This window comes from Passer domesticus, chromosome 20, assembly GCF_036417665.1.
Source record: "Passer domesticus isolate bPasDom1 chromosome 20, bPasDom1.hap1, whole genome shotgun sequence".
NCBI classification, from domain to species: domain Eukaryota; kingdom Metazoa; phylum Chordata; class Aves; order Passeriformes; family Passeridae; genus Passer; species Passer domesticus.
In genome coordinates, this window is record NC_087493.1 from 7,665,356 (window position 1) to 7,680,977 (window position 15,622).

The 15,622-nt window shown below is 50.2% G+C and overlaps 1 protein-coding gene and 1 long non-coding RNA gene across 2 annotated transcripts; one reads left to right on the forward strand and one right to left on the reverse strand.

Annotated features, from left to right (window-relative positions):
* Positions 1-380: 380 nt before the first annotated feature.
* LOC135284275 (uncharacterized) lies at positions 381-6,301 on the reverse strand. The gene is made up of 3 exons (XR_010349703.1): positions 6,227-6,301; positions 5,474-5,559; positions 381-486 (listed from the first exon to the last, which is right to left on the reverse strand). It is a non-coding gene; the product is annotated as an uncharacterized LOC135284275 (long non-coding RNA).
* A 1,352-nt stretch (positions 6,302-7,653) lies between these two features.
* On the forward strand, positions 7,654-15,080 carry OTOP3 (otopetrin 3). Its single transcript, XM_064395953.1, has 7 exons — positions 7,654-7,793; positions 8,442-8,851; positions 9,934-10,070; positions 10,821-10,879; positions 11,458-11,576; positions 12,398-13,329; positions 14,063-15,080. Exons 2-7 carry the CDS (start codon positions 8,467-8,469, stop codon positions 14,231-14,233), a joined length of 1,803 nt encoding a protein of 600 aa, XP_064252023.1. The 5' UTR covers positions 7,654-7,793; positions 8,442-8,466; the 3' UTR covers positions 14,234-15,080.
* Positions 15,081-15,622: the final 542 nt, after the last annotated feature.

Consider the following 15,622-nt stretch of genomic DNA (forward strand, 5'->3'; position numbering starts at 1 on the left):
AGGAAGATGAGATCCTCCTCAAGCAATCCACCTTCTTCCTACCCCAGGGCTGGGAAGCTGCCCAGATGTCCCCAGGGGTCTCCAGCACTGCCTGACTCATGTCCCCTTGCAGTGTTGGGGCATTTATGAACTGTCAGTGAAGATCATCCAAACATAGTCCAGATTTTATTTTTGCTACTTGTGTGTGGATGTGCCTGTGTGTGTCTGAAGTTCTTAAAGCTTAAAAGAGAACAGATAAAAGAAAAGGAAGTTATCTAGGGTGGGAACATGGTGATTGCCCTTGGTTCACACAGAGACTCACCTTCCTTGTAAAGCCTGTTCACTCCATGCCACGGATGGACTCTCCAGAGTGTTCTCAGCACCCTCAGGCAGTCAGAGCCTCCCTGCACACAGAGAGCTGGAGAGTGCAAGGGGCTGACAAAGGCCTGGAAGGACAGAAAGGGAAACCACTTCACCTCCTCGTATGGCCAGTCGGAAATCACTCCCCTGCAGAGATGTGAAAAACAAACTGGTGACCACCAAAGGCTTTGAGAAACATTTTAATCTTTCCTCTCTGTATTGCCCATATTTATGGGCCCTCTCAACACCTCCCTGTGCCAGCCCGTGCCTTCCTCTCCAGGAAGCTTCACTGCAGCCTCCTCTTCCCAAGGAGTGTGTGGTCCTGGGCTAGCCCTGATATGGGATTGCTCTAGCACACTTTTTGCTCAGCTTTCCTGAATCAGGGCTCAAGAATCATAAAGATGATGTGGGCAATACAGGCTGGGGGATAATAAAAAGATTTTTCTTTTTTCTTTTTTTTTTTTCTTTTTTAAATACATAATGATTTTTTTAAAAAAATATGTGAACACTTTTGTATGCAAAGTTATTTATTGATTTTCACTGTAACTGAACTCCTGAAGGGACCCTATGACACAAAAATCAATGCAATGTTGTGGTAAATTTGATCTCCAGCACCCTGAATGGATGCTGGTGCTGCATCCTCAAGCCTGTGCATGCTTTGAGGCTTACAGCACAGCCCTGCACCCAGACCCTTGGCCCTGACTCAGGTTTCTAGGTGCCTGCAGTCTCCTGCATCACTGAATGATTGAGGGGGCTTTCAGAGCAGGAGTCCTGGGCTGCAGGAGTAGAAGCAGGCCCCTCTGCTGTACCCAGCATCCAAGCAGAGCCTCAGAAAGCCCCCTCTGCCAGGACAGGAGGGTGCATGTCAAAGTGGCACAGCTGAGCTCTGTTTGCATCCTGAGAAATCAGGGTTTAACCATTCTAATAAAGGCTTTGTTGTTCCATCAGAGTTTATCGTTGCAATAAAAAACACTGCAGAGGTGGCAGAAACCATCAAGCCTTTTCCTATGGACATTTGTGCATCAGCCAAAGAAAAAATAATAAACGGAAATCATGGGACTTGAAATGGAGTGGTGCAATTTTCCACCCTACAGCCCAGGCTGACGTGTTTCAGCCACCTTCCCCTCCAAGTCCAGATCACCAAACCAGCAAGGACCAGTGCCTCTGGCTGGTCTGACCCCAGCCTTTCTCTGAACTGGGTAGAACATGGGGGAAACCCAATTTCCCCTGCCCTCAGATCCTCAGATCCAGGATCTCCACCCGGGTCAATCCTTTCCCTCACCAGCCTGGGAGTCCTCCCAAGCCCAACTGACCCTGCAAAGACCTGGTTCTATTTTTACCGTTGATCTGGCAAAGATAAAATCTTCCTCTAGAAACCTCACCTTTCCTAAAACAAAAGCCTAATTATTCTGTGGCTCCTGCAGTTGAAATTAAGTCAGAAAAGAGACGCAAACAGTGCAGACGTCACCCCTGCTTAGAGCTCCACACATTGTTTGGGCCCAAGATGCTGAGCACACACAGGGGCAGAAAACACTTTTAATCACCCCATCTGTTCCCAGGGGCACACAAGGTTTCCTCCTACATGCTCTTGCTGGTTCCTGCTCCCAGGTTCCCAGGAAGGGGTGCATGGGTGAAGCAGGAACACTTTGAACTGCTCTTCTCTTCTGGACAGCTGTTGTAGGGGCACTTCTGGAGCCAAACAGATTCAGGATGGATGTCAGGAGAACCCCCCAACAACTCAAGCAGCTCTGATACAGGCAATAATCCCAAATCAACTTTTCCAGGGTGGTGAGTCACCTGGAACTACAACATCCAACCATTTAATCCTGTTGGGATAAACCAAAACCCTCTGGGGATGGTAGAGGCTCCACAAAGATGCCCGGCTAACCTGAGGTATCTCCAGGCTGCAAACACAGGGATGACAGGGGCTTCCAAACAAGGGCTGAATTCTTCTTCTGCCCTCCAGCCACAAACACATAACCTTGGGAAAAGCAGTACATTGGGAAAGAGCTAGTGAACCCCAGTTATATACAAAAAAAAGGGGGTATATCAATATAGGGGGATATATATGTAGCCAGAGGGAAAGTGAGCACAAATGCAAAAAAGGAAAAAAAGAAGAAGCCTAAAAATCCAAACCCTAAGAAAACTCTTCTGTAAACCCTCTTGTGTGCTCAAGGATAGTCAAAGGGATCAGCTCCTAGTCAGTTACTGTGCAAAGGGGTGTGCTCCAAGGCTGATGGAGAATCATCCACATGTTCTGGGCGACTCCTTGGCACATTCACTCTCCCAGGTGTGTCACCCAAAACCAGGCACAGCCCTGGAGCAGGCACTGCCACATCCTAAGTGCACAAATCCATGCCTTTCCTTGGGATTCCCCTCTGGCAGGTGATGCAGCTGACTGCTGCTGGCTGCTCCATCACTGCCCCTTTCCCCTCAGGGCTGGACACAGCTCCTCACAGCCCAGTGAAAGAGCAGACACATCTTGATGGAGGGTTTGGTGGAAGGGGAGGATACCACAAACACCCAAGTTATGGAAGGGATCATGCCTGGCCCTTTGTACATGCATTCTCGTGTCAGATCCCTGAAAAGCACTGCTGGTAGCTCTATGTTCTGCCTGGAAGGAGGGAAACTGAGGCAGAGAGCCTGTCAGAGCAGAGAGTAAAGCTGGACCCCAAGGCCACCAGCAGCATCTTGCTAACTGCTCCTGCCAGAGCATCCTTATGGAGCAGGGATACCATTCCCATTAAGGGACGGGGAACCAGGACAGAGATGTGCCTCAGGGTGACTGTTTAAATGGCAGCCACTGCAAATGAAGAGCTACAGGAAAGCAATGGGCTGCCCTGGGGCACACTAGGTCCTCCCAGGGGCTTCCAGATTCGCCCACTTTGGTATAAAATCCACTTTGGCCTCCCAGGGATTTGAGCAGCTGCTGTGCTGCAGAGGTTTGGTGGAACCCCAAACCCCACAAATCAAAATCACTCCCCAGGGGCTGGCAGGGTTAAGGGCTCAGCACTGCTTGAGCTCGGGAGCTCTAGTGCCAAGACCTGAGACACTGTGTGAGAGTCAAAAAGGTCTCAATTCAGACCCTGGCCTGAGGAACATGGTGCCAGAACCAGCAAGGATGAGCAGCAAGAGAGGGAAGAGAGGAAGAGCAGGAGATCAGAAATCATTGCTCAGAAAAGAGCAGAGAAGGCCATAGCCAGGGTCAGGCCTGAGGTATCATCCCACCCCTACCTGGGTTTTGCATCCCCTCCTCAGCTCCTTAATCATCTGTTATTTGAGGGTGAGATTTGTTTTATTAGGGAGAAAAAACCAAAACAAAACACCATTTATCTGGGCGGTTTGCTCTGAGGTGTGTCCGAGACGGGAGGAATCCAAGTTAATTATTATCTGTCAGGGTAGTAGATGGAAAGGGGATGGACTGAGAAGGTCACAAGGCTGGAGATGAGGGATGGGATTGCAGCACAAGGTGCCTGTGAGCAGGATCAGCTCCAGCAGCGTGCTGAGAGCCAAGTCAGGAGGTGGTGGCAGAGGAGGCATTTCCCTGTGGTCCTGAGCAATGAGGAGGAACTCAGTGCTGGCAGGAGGTCAAAAGGACCTGTATCAAGAGCCAGCAGGGAAGACAGAGACACACTCACAAGTGGAGCCAGGCCATACCCCCCGAAGCCATTGGAGGGCATGGAGGGACAGAGCTGGGCAGTGCAGCACAGCCCACCTCACCCACGCTGGATGAAGCTGCTCTTTGCAGTCACCCCAGAAGTCTCTCACTCCCAGCCCCAAGGAGACGTGGTTATCAGGGCCAAAGGAAGGGCGTGGGCCGGCCGGGGAGATGTGAAGGAGCCTGGCGTTCCTCAGGTGGCCTTTGGGCAAACACAGCGGCTGGGCACGGAGCTCCTTCCTCCAGGCCCTGTTTACAGACCTGCAGGGCCTGGCCTGGCTGTTATCACTGCTGAGTGCACAGATAGCACCGTTAATAAGCACACTGCTGATAGCAGGGGGCAAACATCGCTCCTAACGTTTACCAGCCTTCTCCCAAGCTGTGAGGAAAGGCAGCTTCTCCGGGGCACTGATCCTGTGATCGATCCAGTGAGCTGGACTCACCTTCTCCTTTCCTGCACGCTTGCTTACTTAATGGTTTAGTTAAACTTGTGTCAATACATTCCAGTAAAACAGCTGCTCTTCTTCAAATTAAGGACCAAATAAGGAGGATTAACCCATTTCCCAGGGCTTTAAAACTCCTCTGGGTTGAATTTCAGCTCCAAAGCCAAGATAGGGTGAGTCAGGCTAGGAAGGATGCCTCATCTTTGCAACACGGATGCCCACTCCAATTGACAAAACTACTGAAGCACAGCAGGCACCAGCATTTTATTACAGACCCATCTTTGAAGGAAAAACCTCCAATTTCAGCCAAACTTCAGGATACATTCAGACTCATGGCCTCCATTTCCTACTTCTGTATGGCTACCTCAACCATGGATCATGGCACTGAAAAAGAGCAGATTTGTAAATGAATTGCACAGAAATAGTTGGCTTTGGCCAACAGAGGCCATCAAATGGCTCTTGCGATATCCCAGTTTCCTGGTGATCTCTGGAACAGAGTCTGGAAAAGAGCCAGGCCCCTGAAAGAGCTCAATTACACTCAGGGGATCTAAAAACATAAAAGCAAGGATGTCCAAGTAGGCTGTCCAGACAGGCTGGAGATGCTGATGCTTTGGGGAAGGCAGAACAAATCCAGCCATGAGTATTCATGAACACCTGCCCAGACTGGAGCACCTGGGCTCCACCACAGCAGTGCAAGGGCTTGGTCAGACATTAAACATGACCTTTTGCAGGCAGACATCAAACAATGGCTGCACCAGCACACACCGGGTGTTCTCACCCCACAGAAATGGGGCCCTTTCAGCCTCGTTTTCCACCCCTTTCGTCACATCCCCACACATGATAACCTGTGCTCCCCCAACCACTCCTACCCCTAATCAGCTTCTTGGGAATTATTTCATGGCTCTGAACTCCCAGCTCATGTGTTTGCCTGCTGCAAGGACCTCAGGGCTTGGGGGTTCATCCTGGGACACGCAAATAAGTCTCTCCTTCCAAGGAGAGGTCCATTCTCTCCTGATGGACCTTCTAAACTCACCAACTCAGAAATGCTGAATCCCTCCTGCCAGCACAAAACCTGGGGCATCAGCTCACCACAGAGTCCCAAGTGAGAATCAGTTTGTCCTGCAAAAGGAGAAGGATCAAGAACAGCACTGCTTGGACCTAAAGCATCCCTGACCACACTTGGCCAAGACTGTGGGGTTGGCACATGTGGGTCTCACTCTGAAATCAGTGTTAGTATGTTGTAGTTATCACCCTCAAAAGCAGCACCTTTCTGCCAAAAAAGTATCAAACTGGTGTCATTCCTGCACCAGTGCAGGGGTGGACTGCAAGCTTTACCTTTTGGGTAAGATGTATGCCTTGGATAAAAGCAAAAAGAAATTATGCATGTGAGAAAAAAAAATCCTAGGATCTACCTAAAAACAAGGGAGTGGGGAACTCAAGTGGATTTTGGCCAAGGCAGTGTGGGTAAGCACTCCCAACACAAGCCTGTGCCAGGAGATTAGCTCTACACCTGCCTGAGCCATGGCACAAATTAGTCACCACCGTTTGTGGTTTTACCAGTTGGCAGATCCTGCGCCGAGCCTGTTGGTGTGAGGCAACCCAGCAGGTGCATAAAGGAGCTGTGCCCCATTGGCTGCCCGTGGCAGATCTGAGAGCTTCCCACTGAGCAATTAATGAAATGACAATAACAGACACAAAGTAAACAAGGCGGAAAGAAAATAAATCAATGGGCTGGGAGCAGAGGCTGCATTCAGTGAGGAGCAGCCCTGACGGCTCCTGTCTGCACCTTGGGCTGCTGGAGTGTCCCGTGCATCCTGGTGGCGTTCCAGCCGCGGCTTTGGGATCGGCTGCACTTTGGGATCGGCTCCTCGGGCAGCAGAGGCTGCAGGCAGGTAAGGGCTGCGTCTGGCTGCTCCCACAGCACAGCCACGGGGTCATGGGCTTGGCTCCCTCGGTGTGCAGTCCTGCCTGGGCACTTGGGTACCTCCTGGTGCAGCCTGGATGGGATTCCTGGTGATTTTATGGCCTTTAAGCTCCCTTTGGAGCAGAAGAGTTATGGCCCTAGAAGAGAGGAGGGAGTTTGCCCCTCTGCTACCAAGTCAGGAGAATTTTGGAGAAAAATGAGGAAGATTTTAGGGTCAATCCCCACCAATAGATGTGCCAAGGAACTCAGGGCTTGGGGGTTCATCTTGGGACACACAAATTAATCTTCTCCTTCCATGGAGAGGTTCATCCTCTCCTAATGGACCTTCTAAACTCACCAACTTAGAGAGAAGTGCTGAATCCCTGCTGCCAGCCACAAAACCCAGGGGACCAGCTCACCTCAGAGTCCCAGGGGCAAGGGCAGATAGAGCATCTCTGTGCACGTGCAAAAGAAAAGGGAAACACTAAATTTCAATCCCTCCTCAAACAATTTCTCCTTAAGACTACCCATCACAGAATGTTGAAGGTTCCCCCCTCTCTCAAACACATCTCAGGGAGTTTTTTTTCCACTCCAGCCACCCTTCACTGAATGACTGCTGGAACCTGGGCTAACTCTTAGAACTCCAGTGCCACACCAGGAGTGGGGAACTGCCTGGGGATGGGGATTTACCAGGGGCAGAACCTTCAGAGCCACTTCTCTGTGGTGCCAGACACAAGCCACGACAGGGAGAGAAGAAAGGAGGAGGCTCTCCATCTCCAGTTCCACAAGGAACGATTTATTCCAGGAGAAGGGAGCAGGACAAAAAGCTCCGCTCTCTCTGTCGTGCAAGGGGTTTTGTTCAGATACAACTTGGGCTGGATACAAACAGCAAACTAACAGGGAATCCTCAGGGAGGAGTGAGGGGATCCCATCCAGGGCCAGTGGGCAGGAGGGTGGAGAGGATGGGCCACATGGGCCAATGGGGCCTCCAGGAACAGGGAATTCCAAAGGGGTGTTGCAGACAGGGATTGGCCCGAGGTTTAAGTGGCATGGAAGGTTCGGGAATAAGGGCTGGGCTGCCTTGAGAGGCAGGGAAAGAGCTGGAACAAGGGGCGGGGAGCGCCATGAGGGACAGCTTTGAGGGAGGGTAAACCCGGGGTGAACCAACTGGGGAGAACAGGGGGGTACAGCAGAACGAAACACTCAACAAGGAATCCATAAAATAGATTCGAACCGCAACGCTTCGCTACAACCCTGGAATGGAAGCATCTTTCCATGTAGCAAATCTCTAGAGAGGCCGATGTTGCCTGATTGCTTTGTGTCAGCGAGGTTTCCCTCTCAAGAGCAGTACAGTCCTGCCAGGAGCTCCCAGACCCTGACTGTCGGCCCGGGCCAATCCCTCCGGCTCCTCACGGCCTAGTGCTACACGAGGAAAAGGAAAGAAAAACAGGTACTAATTGTTTCCCAGTTTCAGCCCACCTGGGTGGGACTTGGGATCTTCCCCCAGCAGCTTATTCCAAGCTTTACAGACCCTTTGTTTATCCCCTCTGACTCTTCCACAATTTGTGTGACCATTCAAGAGCCTGTAACCCTCAGAGCCCAAAAACAAAAGGAAGAGGTTGGATCCACCAGCTGAAAATCAAACATGAATTTCAGAGCAGGTCTAAGCTTGCTCTTCATTTCCACCTAATCCTTATGGCAACAAAGGGTAAGGAGAAAACCTGAAGCCAGGACTGGAGAAGCTGTGAAAGGTGAGGGTGGGAAGGGTTTGAGCACCTCTGGTTCCAGCAGCTCCTGGTGCTGGTGGGGCAGGTAGAGATATCAGACAGCCACTTTAATCTATGTCTCTGGACAGGTTTTGGCAGAAGGGCCTTTCCCCAGTGCCCTGCAATGACTCTGTCCACTGGGAAATTTTTAATGCCTAACCTGGGCTAAAAACCAATCTCCTTTTCCCCTTCATCCAGCTTCTGGAGAAGGAGGGAAAAGCTGCAAAGCAAGGAAGGGAGGTCACCACACAGTGAAGTGGCATTCACAGCAGAGCATACAACCTCCCCTGTCAGCACATCCCCTCTTTAAACCTCCCCTCTTTTCAATGCAGCAAGTGATCCCCAGGCAGATGAGCCATGTCTGACAAGAAGGTCTCCAAGCCCTGCCATCACTGCAAGAGCAGGTCAGCCTCAGTCCCATCAGACACCTCCAAGGTCCACTATGAGGAGTTCTGGCTGTACCGCCACTGCTCGTCGTTGCACCAGCGGGACCAGCAAGCTCAGAAGGCTGGGCGGCTCTTCTCGGGGCTGCTGGCCGTGAACGTGGTGTTCCTGGGCAGTGCCTTCATCAGCAGCATGATCTTCAACAAGGTGGCCATCACCCTGGCGGATGTCTGGATCCTGCTCTCCATCCTCAAGGTCTTGTGCCTGTTCTGGATCATTTACTACCTGAGGGGCACCAGCCGGCAGCCACACGCGGTGCTCTACCGGGACTCCCACGCCGGAGCCATCTGGGTTAGGGGTAAGTTCTGCCTTTGTTTCTTCTCTCTTGCCTTCTTCTAAAGACTTGGAAGGCAAAGAAATTCTTCCCCTGTTACTAGAAGAGCTAAAAGGATATGCAGTTAGGGCATTGGGAACCTCCCAGTTCCTGTCAGGCCTAAGGGAACCAGAGCAGCCAGGACAGCCTGAAACTCAGCTCCCCTCAGCATCCAGTCAAGCTTCACTCTGTGGTCCCTTCACAAAGAGAAATCCAGGCATAACCCCTTTCCAGGACAGCAACTGAGCACCGTGGGAAAACCACAGGAAAGGTTATAGGCAGGAACACTTTGAAAAGTGAGAGGAGAATCACTGTGTTTATCCTCCAAGAGCAGCAGTGGCCCTATGTCAGCATCATCCTCATTTAACATCACCACAGCCTTGTTGCCATGGAAGGATTCTTACCCATTGAGTCACATCTCAGTGACACCCAGGCTTTCCTGGGAGATTTTCCCTTCAGTATTTGCCCCACTTTGAGAAATTACCCTTCTCACAGCAGCCCTGCCTCTGGTCTGTCCTGGAGTTTTTAATTAGGCACTGCCTTGTTAACTAAGCATAGAGAATCAATTGAAGGAAGCTGCAAGGTACTTGAGTACCTGAAGCTGCAGAGACATGTCCAAGGCAAAAAGGTGGAAGAATCAAAGGGTCCCAGCTCCTGCAGATGGGGCTGCTACAGGCCTTAGCAGACCTGTGGTCATCTCAGCTTTTCTCCACAAGGCAGAAGGCATGACCCACCATTAACCCTGTCATTCCAGATTGCACAGAAGAGCCCAAAAACCCCATCCCCACATTGCACCCATCACAAGAAAATACCTTACATTTTCCTAACACCTTTAACCAGTCAAAGCACACAATTAGTTTCAGGAATAAGGCTTCTTCTTCTAAAGAAGATAATTAGAATAATAATAAGGCTTCTTGTCCTCTTCTCCTAAAATCATGAGAATTCCAGGAGAAAGACTGCCAGCTCCACACAAATCCAAGAAGCACAAGGCCTCCTATCCCCAGACAAGCTCAGATGCTCCACAGACATATCTGGGTTTATTTACTGGTCCTTTGCTCTTTGTGCAGGGTCAGTGCTGCTGTTTGGCAGTTGCAGCATCCTCCTGAATGTGTTTCAGATTGGCTACAGCACAATCCTCGTCGAGTGCAAATCCAAGGTGGAAGTTGTGTTCCCCATCATTGGAATAATTTTTATTTTCACCCAGGTACTGCACATTACCCTTCTGTAAGTTTGTTCATTCTCTCTGTCCCATTCCTGGGAGCCCCAGGGCTGGGGGGAAGCTGGGAGAAGTGGGAGAGTGAATGAATATGGGATATTCTCCTGAGCACTGAAAGCATCAAAGCATCACACGCCACTTCAAATGCTACCTGCACTGTGTGCCACATAGAGACAGGGGAGAAAGATTCAAAAATTACCCTAGAGATACCTGACATACCATAGGATCCAGAGGAATTTGCTTTGAAGCAAAGTAAGGAGAGAGGAGAGGAAATTTCACATTTTGTCAGAGATGTCTTTGCACCAGTCTGTGCCTCAGCCCCTCTTTGTATTTGCCAGTGCATCCGCCCAACAAAATCCTTTGCACACAAAGATATCTCACACCATTTTCACCTCGTTATTCAACACCAGCCTTCTTCTTTACAGACCCAAAGCCATAATTGAAAAGTAAACTAATTCCCACCTCAGCAGCAAATACCCACATGAAGGGGGCAGAGGAACACGGAGCTCCAGGATGTGCATTCAGTGCAGTCACACATAAGTGCTGCCCTTACCCAAGGGTGCCAGCACCTGCCTCAGCACTGGGGTGCAGGTGCACACACGTCCCTGCACCCTCACACAGAGGCAGGTTTGCTCCTGCTTGGACCTGTACCTTCGTGTCTACCTGTTCCTTTCCACCATGCATGCAGCCAGCTGCCAACTTCACCCTGCTCACGGTGTTGTTGTTCTCCACTTCCAGGCTTACTTTCTGTGGTATCACTGTAAGGACTGCATTCAAGTCCAGCACAACTTTACCAGGTAAGAAACAAGGACAAAAAATGCCTTATACTGCACTAAACAAATTTTTCCTTTCTGCCTATGTTGTCCATTGTGATTTCCTTCCTGCATGTGATGCCCTGCTAGAAATGTGTTCCTCTGATCCTACACAGACCCTGTATTTTGGGTGACACAAGAACCAAACTGTGCATTGTTCAGACCAATCCTCCCTCCACTGAACTGAGCTCACCAGCTCCCTTCAGTTTTCCTTTGTGCCTTGGAATGCTGCAAAGCTTCTTCCTTCCTCCCAAACATGGTCCTGCTGCCTGTCTCAGGGACCAGCTCACAGACTGGAGGATGGGGATGGGGGTCCCCCCATTTCTGTTACTGAGGGATGTCTCAGCTTAGGCCAGTTTCACCAGGCACTGCCTGCCCTGCTCCTGTGTAAATGGGAATATGCTCAGGTGTGTTTATGCAAAGCCACACCCCGTGGGCCTCAGGCAGACCAGGCACAAACACCCCGTGTGCGCTCCAATCTGTGCACGGGCCAGCGAGGGGGGAAGGCCACACTGGCCGTGAACCATCTCCAAACATTGTACAAGTCCTTTGTCTCCTCCCAGGTGTGGGCTGATGGTCACCATAGCCACCAACTTTCTTCTCTGGCTCCTGGCCGTGACCAACGACACGCTGCACGTGGAGATCGAGTCTCAGCTGCGCGAGGTGGAGCAGCGATTCTCAGGCAAGGCTCCTTCCACATCCCCACTGCTGCTGGGCTGACACAGGGGACTTCTAGGACAGCATTTCACAGAACCACAGCATCGCAGAGTATACTGAGTTGAAAGGGACCCACAAGGATCAGCAAGTCCAGTTCATGGCCCTGTATGAGACTGTCCCCAGGTAGTCCACCATGTGCCCCAGAGTATTGTCCAAATGCATCCTGATCTCTGTCAGGCTTGGTGCTGGTGCACTTCTCTGGGAGCCTCTGGGTCTCAGTGATTCAGGTATCTCCAGTTCTCCCAAATGCTGCAACTTCCCTGTTATTGGAGGTTGTCTTGAGGAAATGGGCTGCAAGGGGAGAAGATCTTCACCTGGAGGGAGGGGATCTGCTATGAAACCCTGAAACTGAGGGCTAGGAAAGGAAAAGCCCACCATAAATTAGCGTTTTTGTACACTTTTTCCTGTTAACTGAAAGCACAAGATTGCCAGACTAGAAGAGGCTTATGTAATTGCTGTGGTCTTCTTTCTGAGGATATAGAGGAAGAAAGGGGAGTTTAATATTCCAGGGGGAGAAATAGAGAAAGCTTTGTTGTGAAGGAAGAGGAGTCTCTCATCCAGCACCTATGGTGTTGACCATGGGTAGGAAAAGACATTAGCTAAGCTGTGTTTTTCTGAATCCTCATATCCTTTAGGACTGACCAGTGGCCATATAACTTCCTTGTGATCCCTGTTTCTGAGGCACAGACACACATGTTGTGCCTGCACCCAAGAAACTCCCAAAGACAGCTGTGACATCCAGGTCATCTCCCTCTTAATTGTTACCTTCTTCTTCTCATGCTCCAGGCAACAAGACTGCCTTGTGCACGTGCCCAAACACGACCATCTGCGAAATCTTCCAGAAGGGCTACATCCTGCTCTACCCCTTCAACACCGAGTACTGCCTGGTCTGCTGCTCCGTGCTCTACGTCATGTGGAAGAATGTGGGGAGACGCATCAGCCACGACCACATCCCAGACATCAAGCCCAAATTCAAGCTCCAGGGCGTGGTCTTTGGGCCAGTGCTGGGCACCAGTGCCATAATCATTGGGGCTTGTATCTTCATGATGTACCAGATCCAGGTCACCAGCTTGGCCCCCAGCCACCAGGTCTTAGTGATCTATTATTCCTACTACATTGTGCTCCTGCCCCTGATGAGTGTGGGTGCCGTGATTGGGACAATCATCCACGCCTTGGAAAAGAAGGAGCTGGACACGCTGAAGAACCCAACCCGCAGCCTGGACGTGGTGCTGCTGATGGGGGCAGCCCTCGGCCAAATCGGCATATCCTACTTCTCCATTGTGGCCCTGGTGGCCACCAACCCCGGCGACCTGCTGAACAGCCTCGCCCTGTCCTACTCTGTCTTCCTGATCTTTCAGAACATCACCCAGAATGTTTTTATCATCGATGGTCTCCACCGGCGGCACATTGCAGCAGCAGCTGAGGACAAACATGCCGGACGCTCCGGGCACTACACGGTGGCTGCAGAGCTGCCTGGGGAAGAGGATGCCACGCTGAGCAGCAAACAGGAGCACAGCCAGACACCTCCTAGCAAGGAGGAAGACATTAAAGAAGAGCAGAGTCGTGAAGCCGACAGCCAAAGACGAATGAGTGTGCTGGAGCTGGGACAGGAGATCCGGAAAGCTTCCCTGTCCTACATTCACACCTACTCTCACCTGAGCTGGAAGAGAAGAGTATTGAGGGAGATCTCGTTCTTCCTAGCTTTGTGCAACATCATAGTAAGTATTGTGCTCTCTGCTCTGTCGCAGCTCCAGCTGAGCCACAGTGACCTGTGACACAGACTTGATCTCTTTGTCTTTCTCCTGTATTCCAAACAGAAAACCTTTACCCACCAAGTCTCAGCCTACTGGTGAGGCAAGTCAAAACCGGTTTTGCTGATAATACCCCACCCTCATAATTAGAAAGTCTCTCTTTTTACCCTTAGAGGCAAGTATTACTGTGTTTCATGGGTGCAGGGAGGAGACAGCTAATAAATCCTTACTGGCCAAGATTTTAGCCTCTGGAAAAAAACCCACTAGGCTCATTAAGGCTGTTTTATGAGAAATGTGAAAGAAAATGTCAGGCACTAGCATTAAGTCTCTGTAAACATGAGTCTCCAGGCTTGAAACTCACCCAATAAAGTACACTGTGGTCTGGGATCTTGAATCAACACTGCAGCCTTAATCCAGTGAAAACCCATTGCCCAGGGAAACAATGAAACCCTGCAGAAAGAGAAGCAGGCTGGGGCAGAATGGGGCTGTCTTTAGGTTTCCATGGATTCAACAGGATTTGAATTACAGCAAGGAGTCAACAGTATAACTATGGTATTTTCCTTCTCCTCCCTGGCAAGGAGACTACTGTGGTACTCCTGAAATATTCCTACAGCTCTTGAGCCAGTGCTGAGATTGGGGTGCAAGTAGGGGACAGTTTGTCATCCTCTGACTTGTGTTTCTTTCCCTCACATCTCTGCAGCTGTGGGTCATGCCCACCTTTGGGACTCACCCCACCTTCAAGAATGGAATGGAAAGGACATTTTATGGCTACTCCACCTGGTTTGTGATCGTGAACTTCGGACTGCCCTTGTGCGTGTTCTACCGCATGCACTCCATCGGGGGGCTCCTGGAGGTCTATGTGACAGCCTGAGCCAGGCTGGACCCCCACCCCAGGGGCTGGGGACGATCAGTGATGCTGAACAAAGATGTAGTAAGCAGTAGATATGCATATGAAAGCTTCTAAGACTTTTTCCCTCCAGCTTCTCTTTGGACTTGTTGTACATCATCACCATGAATTTCAGAAGCAGTTCTTTAATATTAATATTATCCTTTTCCACCATAGAGAATAGACTCAAAGCCCATAAACAAACTCTCACTGCTCTCAGGAATCACACATGCAGTCAGCAGTCTGCCAGTGGATGCTGTTTGGCAGCAAACAGGAGTTCAACAACTCCTATTGAGATCTTCCAGATAAAAGAATGCAAGGGCAGCCTTCGGCAAAAGCATTGAAGGCTGGCCTGCACCAATTCAGAAAATGAAAAGCAATGAAAAAATAAAAGCTATAACATGACCTTGCCTTACTGAGAATAAACACTACTTCTTCCTTCAGGCACTCCCAGAACCTCAGGTGGGAATCACTAGGGAAGCACTGTGGGTGATCTTTACACCCACAGATGATGTTGTCACTGGTGTGGACTAGCCCAGGTCCCATCCTTGCACACAGGGCTAGTTCAAGAGCAAGCCACTGCCACATCCACTGTGAATCTTTGCCCACCCCAATGCATTGGCCTTTGCTGCTGCCTTGCACACCCACAAACCTTTCTCGAGGTGACCGTGCACAAAGGAAGGTGGCTGCTGTGAGGTGCCTGATCAAAGACCCATTAGGATGTGTTCCACAGGGATGCTTGCTTTGAAAGCATGTGGGAGAGCAAGGGGCTTGTGACTGTGGGTCCCAAATCCAGAGCCTGATGAACTGAAATAAAGAGATTGGATTCTCATGCATGTCTTGTGAAATTTCTGGGTCTGCTCCGCACTCAGTGGGCTCAAGGTCAGCTCAGTTAAATTGCTCTTACATTCAGAGGCTGTATGGGCCTCTGAGCAACCTGGCCTAGAGGAAGGAATTCCTGCCCATGGCAGATGAGCTTTATGGTCCCTTCCAACCCAAACCATTCTGGGATTCTATGAGAACTGAGAGCAGGCCGGCTTTATAATCAATAAAAATCTGTCATGACCCTTACCCAAGCATGGCACAAATTGCATTCTCATTATTGCTTCTGTTCCTTTGAAAATGAATCCCAGGATCAGTGTGGGTTTAGGATTAGAGCCTATTATGGGGGTTTTTTTGGGATTCCCTAGTAAAGCAAACTCTCCCAAGACAGTAACAGTGAGGATTCAGCATTCAGGCAGTGATAGCACCTTTCTGTAATACTCTAAGTGAGACTGATTGCAGGAGCATGAACTTTGCCCAATAAGTGTTTGTATTTGGGCCCATGTCAACAGAAATATGTCATGAGAAATAACAGCTGGATAAATTAGGTTC

Excerpts from the sequence above, each read along its gene's own strand:
- OTOP3 (XM_064395953.1), top strand. The coding sequence starts at position 8,467 with ATGTCTGACAAGAAGGTCTCCAAGCCCTGCCATCACTGCAAGAGCAGG. Across the intron at positions 8,852-9,933 it reads CGGAGCCATCTGGGTTAGGG|GGTCAGTGCTGCTGTTTGGC; the intron begins GTAAGTTCTGCC and ends CTCTTTGTGCAG. Across the intron at positions 10,071-10,820 it reads TAATTTTTATTTTCACCCAG|GCTTACTTTCTGTGGTATCA; the intron begins GTACTGCACATT and ends CTCCACTTCCAG.